The sequence below is a fragment of the Salvia miltiorrhiza genome, chromosome 4 (genome assembly GCF_028751815.1).
Source record: "Salvia miltiorrhiza cultivar Shanhuang (shh) chromosome 4, IMPLAD_Smil_shh, whole genome shotgun sequence".
NCBI classification, from domain to species: Eukaryota; Viridiplantae; Streptophyta; class Magnoliopsida; order Lamiales; family Lamiaceae; genus Salvia; species Salvia miltiorrhiza.
The window spans coordinates 2,233,650-2,241,575 of NC_080390.1; the positions used below are offsets into that span (position 1 = coordinate 2,233,650).

General features: G+C 35.8%; 1 protein-coding gene across 1 annotated transcript; it reads right to left on the reverse strand.

Annotated features, from left to right (window-relative positions):
• Window positions 1-334: 334 nt before the first annotated feature.
• Window positions 335-7,035, reverse strand: LOC131022171 (UTP--glucose-1-phosphate uridylyltransferase-like). The gene is made up of 18 exons (XM_057951599.1): window positions 6,131-7,035; window positions 5,506-5,585; window positions 4,871-4,961; window positions 3,927-3,987; window positions 3,728-3,805; window positions 3,610-3,654; window positions 3,436-3,509; window positions 2,545-2,617; window positions 2,392-2,449; window positions 2,199-2,245; window positions 2,071-2,130; window positions 1,819-1,859; window positions 1,671-1,731; window positions 1,384-1,467; window positions 1,200-1,298; window positions 1,016-1,120; window positions 802-873; window positions 335-718 (listed from the first exon to the last, which is right to left on the reverse strand). The coding sequence occupies exons 1-18, from the start codon at window positions 6,751-6,753 to the stop codon at window positions 677-679; spliced, it is 1,794 nt and encodes a 597-aa protein (XP_057807582.1). The 5' UTR covers window positions 6,754-7,035; the 3' UTR covers window positions 335-676.
• Window positions 7,036-7,926: the final 891 nt, after the last annotated feature.

Consider the following 7,926-nt stretch of genomic DNA (forward strand, 5'->3'; position numbering starts at 1 on the left):
GGTAATTTATTTTAAGGCATTGTCCATAGGAGTAACATATAACTTAAAATTTCATATACTTGCACTAAAACTCTCTTCCTCATGAGATAAGAAACAGCTTTGTATGGAGAAAATAAGTTTGTCCCACTCACCAAGTTCTTCGTTGTTAACATACTAAAAAATAATTTAAAATTTAATTAGTTTATATACAATTACAAACAAGTCTGCTTGAGATGATCATATGTTTTAGCAAAAGGTTAGGGAGCTCCTAGAAGAAAATAGAAACAAATATTGACACAATAGTGTTATACACACAACTGCCAACACAAAATAACAGTCAGTTACTCTCTTCCTCACTCTGTATAACTAATGTTTCATTTTCCTTGCAATAGAAGCACAGATAAAAGAACCATTCTTTGGAGACTGAAATCAAAGCTACAGAAAAACAAAACAAAAAAGTTGAAATAAATCACATTATTATTACTATGTGATTCCAAAGACAAATCATATAAGAGGCAATATATTATCTGAGAATTCTCTTGGGAAGCTGGAAGAGTAAATCAACTCTGATTATTGGTGCTAGTTTCCTTTCCCCTGCTAACAGGGATAACTGGATAACAGAATGTTCCTTAGTCTGGCCAAACTTCAAGTAACTCCAGCAACAACAAATGTTCACTCGATTGTCTTGTCGATCAACTTATGAGGATACTCCTCCAAGATCTTCTTGGCTAGTTATCGTCTGTTACAGAGGAATTGCATTCAATCAATAGAGTTATCACAAGCATTATGATGAATGAACAACCTTAATTTCACATATCTTACTCTATTTTCCAGCACAGCACCGTCTGGGATAACTATCCTCACACCGGGTTCAGCATGGATATTGACTTTCCCCTAAGGCACACAGAAATGGCATGGGGAAACAGAAAGAATATTTGACAGAAAACAGTAACATGATAACTGGGGGTAAAAAAGCTTAAGAAGGGCTGCTCGAAAAAGTGCCATTAAAATTCAGGTCAAGTAGAATCTATGTTACCTTAAGAGTTATGCCAGTTCCAAACCAAACATCACCGGTCACCTTCAAGCTGTCAAGTGCGACAATACTTGGTATAGACTTGAAGCGCTCTTTGAAGTCATCAACCTAAGAAAGAAGAAAGAATTATGCAAATCCAACTTTGAGTTAATAGAAAGCATTGCACAAAAGCTCCAGGAAGGAATACATTTCTAAATACTGGTCCTAATTGAATGGATGGGTCAGCGGGATTTTCTCTGGTTGCATTACGAGTCAGCTTGTCCTCAATAAAGGTATACAGATCTGACTGCAAGGCAGAAATTAGTTATTAATGCATATAACATCAAAACTATCAAAATGCAATTGACAGTCGGGATGGACCTAGTATTAACCTGTAGCAAAAATAGGTCTGATGTTGCTTCAAGTGGAAGATATCTTGTATTGGGTACACTTATTACAAAATGCTGATCGAAAAGCTGTAAGATACAAAGAGGAACTAGTGACACAGATACATGGAATTTGATCAAAACTTACAAAACATGAAGTAACATCAAATAGGTCTTTTCCAAAGAACAATTTGCTCAAGAAGTACAGCCGGAGAAAATGCTTAATCCACCGGAAGGTATGAATCTGGCCCATCTTTGTTGTGATGACACTTTTAAAATCAAACATTTGGTACCTTGGAGATGGCGAGATTCTTGTTTTCCACAAGGCTTTCCATAGATTCGATGCTTATCCACCTAAAAAATAGGAATTATGCAGATGGAAGATATAGCTTCTGTATTTCTCTAAATGGAAAAAACAAGTTTCCAAGAACAATAACTTACATTGTCTCAGTAAATCTGCAATTCTTCTTCGGCGTTAGAATCTTCAAGATGCCCACAAGAAAAATCATAAAAATAAAACTATCAAATTATGACGGAAAACAATAACACATCCCAGTATAGTTTTGTGAATGATCGTACAAAAAATTAGAACTTGGAATATTTGAAAGAGAAACTGCACACCAAGAAAGAAAAATGAACAATAGCTTAATGCGGACTTCCAAAAATCCATAATAAATGCAAAAGGAAACCAACCGGAGTCTCAGCTTCATCCTGTGAATGTTGGGTCTCTTCCCTTTCAGAGGATTTAGTCACCTGCACCCATAATAGAAACAATTACCAACCAAAGTTTGGCAGCAATTTAGGTGAGTTATTGAAAATACCTCTAGGCAGAGCTCAATATCATTCTCAACAAGATAATTCAAGATTTCTGCAACCTTGCATTAAGGAGCTCAATTGTCCTAAATTCCTATATTACTAGAATATGCTGGAGTCCTTAGATACAAATGTTGGGAAAACTTAATGAGAGAATCAAATTTCAGATTGACATTTATTGTGATCTATAACAAAGGATACTGGGGTCAATGACACAGCCAAGATTATCTGAACCCAGCAATAGTATAAACTCTTTACCCTGTTGGAATTGGAAAAAGAAATGTCATCAGAGTCCATATTAAAATAAGAAATGAGTTTTTCCATGAAGAAATCCAGAAAGAGGTGAAAACAAACCTGTGATGATAGTATATCCAATTTTCCACTATTTACCAGTGGGAGGATGGCCTCTGCAAGATTGAATGCATTCCTTCACATGTAAAAAGAAAAGTGAACTTCATATATGATATGTAGCATGAAGAATGATATTGTGATTCTCAATCAATAATTCAATCTTCAGAAGGAAGATAATGCACACCGTGCAAGCATGGATTAGCCCTCAAATTTGGGTTCCAGATGGAAAAACAAGAAAAATATTCATTGAGGTATGAGCAAGTCCATGGGAATGGAAGATTCTTTACACATCATAGTTGACAAGACAAGCTTAATTTTTAGTGAAGGAGAAGAATGGGGAAAGGTACAAACTTAAGCCACCATTTGATTTGGATCAGAAGAAACATGACATTCTTAACGTTAAAAGCAATGACTGGCAAAAAAAATTCCAAACTCTAAATGATTCTTTCCTTATTTAACTTTTAAACTGTCAACATCCCTTTAACCAAGACTATGAGGTTGTTGAAAGTCGCCATATGCTTCCACAACAGATCCAGGCTACTTAATAACTGAAGAGTGAGCAACTGAGCAAAAGCCATAGTCCAACCTAAGATTCATATCCCTCCATCCCTGAGTTATTAATTTTTATGCATTAATTTAATATTGATCAGGGATCCAAGCTTGTCGTTTAGTTGTGGAAAACTAACTGCAGTTTAAATGAATGGATGGAAAAAGTATTTCTCCCTATTGTACAACTCATCAAATCTGTTCCACAAGGTGGGAAAAAACTCATCAAATCTGTTCCACAAGGTGGGAAAAACACACAGCCACACATTGACACACAACAACAATTAGAAATTGACCATGTTTAGAGGGAACACATCCCCAAGAGGAGAGATAAGCTGAACAACATACATGTCATCCTTGTTATCTGGGCCATCAGCTGATCTAGGTGAAAACTTGCTTGCCTCTTGTTTGTCAATCATGCTCTGTAAAACATACGCATATGCATAACTAAATGGATAAAGTTTTCCAACAAAATCCAGATAAATCACAGACGTATGCAACCAAAGGATCATAATATCAAACCTCTTGTACAGAATGGATGTTCTTAGTCGGGTGCTTTTTCAGGAACTGCCATCATTTAAAACACCACCATCAGTTCCCAACAAAGTTCAGCTCCAGATGAATATATAGGAAAAGTTACCTCTAATACTTTCCTATGTGCATCGACAGTATTAACCAAAAGCAGAGGAATATTGCTTCCATATTTAGCATTGAGAGCCTACAGATATTAATCAGATTACCAAGATCAGAAAACGGCAGCTCCTGGGTAGAGCTGCCAATAATCACAGCTTCATATTCTAGCTTGCGAAAAAGAAACAAGGAACTGAAAGGAAAATGACCTCAATTTGATTGATTATCAAGTCAAGGCAAGTCAAACCATCACCAATTTCCATAGTAGACCTGCATCAAGAAAAATGGATGTAAAACTAGCATAGAGATCTGGGAGAGGTGTCATTTGAGTCATTTAGGTAAAACATAAATAAATTCCCATTAGACTTGATCACTCGTACAAACAAGAACCACACTCTCACAGTTGGACATAAATTATAGAAACAACAAAACTCAACGTCCAAATGTTACGTTAGTTCCTCTTTCTTCTTATTGATACAGAATGGATAAGACAAGTTACAGGCTTCAGAAAAAGTTGGTTCACTAGATTTTAACCTTGAGATTTTATGCTTTGAAGGAACTGGAGAACAATAATGCTTTGGACATCATAACTATCAACTTCAAGTACTTACCAAAAGGTGTTATATAGTTGCTCAACAATTTAAAACATAGAATATGAACTGTTGATGAACTCTCGAAACTACGGTCACATATTTTTTTACTTTTAAAGTCTTTCTTCATAAATAAATGAATGAAATTACTTTTTTATGCTTCACCCACTAGAAATTAAAGTCCAAATACAAATGCCGCCTGATCACTGATGAAGTAATAAAACTTTTAACAAAGTGTAATTTCATTCAGAAAGTTAAACGTCAAAAAAGCTGTTTTACATTTTATCTTCATTTAGGTAACTTGATGCTAAACAATGTCAATTTGTCTGAAAAGCGTTTACCAACAAAGTTATCAATTCAGTGGACAACTTTTTGATGAAACGCCAAATAGTAAGCATACTAATCAAAAGGTTCATGATGTTACCACCTTATCGTCCAGCACATGAATGCCCTTTTAATTCACTGACTGAAAGCCACAGCTTCCACAGAGAGTGAAACTTCAATAATTCAAATTGAAGAATAATAGTTACAGTAATATTTTCCTATGTTAGAGTGGGACTCACTTGGGGCCATGAAATCCTATTCTGGTCCCTAGACTGCCATTGAACCTCACTATGACAAGTTTGTCCAGGAGCTCCTTAGTCTCTGAGAAATCTGTGGAAGTGGAAACTATTATAGAATTACAACCAAATAAAAACAGCTATCTGTGAAACAGAGCAACTAAAAAGGGAACAAAAAAGCAGGCAATGGAATTAATGCTCCTAATTATTGAGATAAGTACTCATTGTATCAAGCCTCAAAAGGTCAATCAATGGTGTTCCATTTGGAGTTCAGATAGATTTGAAATCGCAAAAGATAATTATTTTTTGAACTTGGATGGTGGAAAACACTCCACAAAATTATATTTCCTTTGTTAGTAAAAAACAAAAAGGGATAGTTGATGTTAAGAATTGTCACAGTTGCTTTCTTTATACAACAATGCATGAAACAAATAATTTTTCATTTTATTAATGCTTCACATAAACACCTTCACAATCAGACTATTCTATTAGTTAGCATATGAGGTGGCCTTGTTTTGACAAGATAAAACAGAGCTCAGCCACTCACGATCCCAAATATGACATAACCTATCAGGAGACATAAAAGTTTTAGTGGAATGGTACAAGGAAGGGGAAAATGATCGAATATTTAAGCTTACCTTCAGGAATTGCAGGTAGATGGTCATAAGCAAGCACAAACTTGTCTGTTTTTTGATCAGTCAGGTCATCAACATCTCCTCTGGCACACACAAATTTCACATGAGCAAATAAGAACATAAGTATTAACTGAAAACAAATGGACTTAAAACGACAAATAACATAATATTCAAAAGAATTATTAAAAACTTACTATTTCTAAATCAAAAGGGCCACTTTGAATTGGTTTCTTGAGGGAAAATCATAACTTGTTACAAATCAACAGTCAAAAAAATATTCATTGATTACCAAATACGAATAATCTTTTCTAGAATCACATGCATTAACCTAGTACAGATTCTCCAGAAAAGTATCGAAAGATCATGCGAGGCCCGCTGCAGATATAAAAGCCATACATTCAAAAGAAGAGACATAAATACCAACAAACTTCCCAGATGATAGCAAAAAACACTTGTTAGAGACTAAGAGAAAAGAAAAATAAATTTGTCAAAAATAAAAACTTAACCAAGCATCGAGAAACTGGTATAACACAAATTCTAGTAAAAGAAAACGTCATGAATCCAAAAACAAAACAATGTAAATGGCATCATGGAATTCAGAAGCAGTAATGAGGTAAAATTCTCGTACCCTATTATAGCTTCCTCACCCCTCTCAGCCATTGCCTCCTTCCGCTCTTTCAATATGGTCTTAGTGATCAAATTACAGAACAAATACACAAACTCCACCGAATCATTAGCCGGAACAGGGTACGTTATCTTGTTGTACGTCTCCCAAGGCATGCTCGAATCCACCAATCCGACCACCGGAATCTGCAGCCGGTGCGCCTCCTTGATCACCGAGCACTTCCTATCGGTGTCGAAAATCACGATACAATCCGGCGCCTGCGACGGGCAGATGTTGAACCTCTTGTTCCGACCGCGGAACCGACTAGGGCTCGAACTGTTGGTCAAAAAGCCTGCGAGGCGCCACGTGGTGTCGTGCTTGATTCCGATGGTCTTTGTCATCTGCGCGATGATCTCGTCGAAGAGGGAGTTGGTGTTGACGAAGAGCAGGCGCGCATTGTTGCGGGAGAGATGGCCGATGAAATCGCAAGCGTTGCGGAGGCAGATTAGGGTCTTGTCGGAGTCGACGATGCTGACGCCGTTGCGGGTGCCCTCGGAGTAGATTTTGAAGTGGTTGGAGGTCACGCGGCGGCCGATGTGAGCGTTCGCGTTGAGGAGTTTCTGTATCACGACGGAGTGGAACGACATTTTGGGGGTGAACTGGAGAGTAAGGACTTCGTTTGCTTATTAATTTCAAATCACCATAAATGTGAGTGTTTGTGTGTAGCTTATTACTGTTTGGTGGCTGACGGCGGAGGGCCGCGGTGGAGCCGAATCGAGTTATGGAAAGTAGAGTGGCGGGCAGGGTTTAAGCGGCGGCGAGGATTTTAATAAATCAGAAATGTAGAAGAGGGTACGAATACGTCCGCAAAATATTCATAATTGCTCAAAAATTTGCATTTGTACTTTTTACTTTCGCTCACCAAGTATGATCATTTTATTTTAAAAGACATACTTTTATATTTTTATTATCTCATTTACATATAATATTTATAAAAAAAATTATTTCACAAATTATTTATTACTTATTTAATAAATTAATTTTGATGAGACAATTTTACTACTTTAATTTTGAAAATTCGAATAATCGAATGTAATATTGATTTTAATTTTATTTTTATAATAAAATAATAAAACAATAAAAATAATGAATTAATTTTTTAATTCTTTTCGGTTTTCTGATCTTTTTCTGAAAGAAAGTATAAATTTTGGGTATGCGAACCGAAAATGATCTATCAAAAATGAGGTGGTCTTGGGTACATCAGAGTTGATTCGTACCTAGATCATGATCCAAACCCGCATACTGACACAAATCGTATAAATGACATTATTCGGTTATACAAATGACACTATCTGTAATTGATATTATTATGTTATACAAATGACACTGCATATGAATGATACTATAATATTGTAAATGACACAGTGTATAATTGACACTGTTCATAAATATAAATGACACTTCCTGTAAATGACACTATACGATTGTAAATGACACTATAATATTTTAAATGACACTATAAGATTGAAAATGATACTATACCATTTGAAAATGTTACAATGCCAATTATAAGCAGTGTCATTTGTATAAATGAATAGTGTCATTTATACGATTTGAGTTAGAGTGCGGGTTTGGATTAGCATGCGGATCAAGATTTAGGTACGGGTAAATTCGAGTGTACCGTACACCCGCGTGTACGGTACAACGGGTGTACAGGAGATTTTGTGATAAAAATTTAAAAGCATATTCTTTACATCCCAAAAATGAAAAAAACAAAATAAAATAAAGAGCACTCTATCAAGTACAAACTAGAAATGACT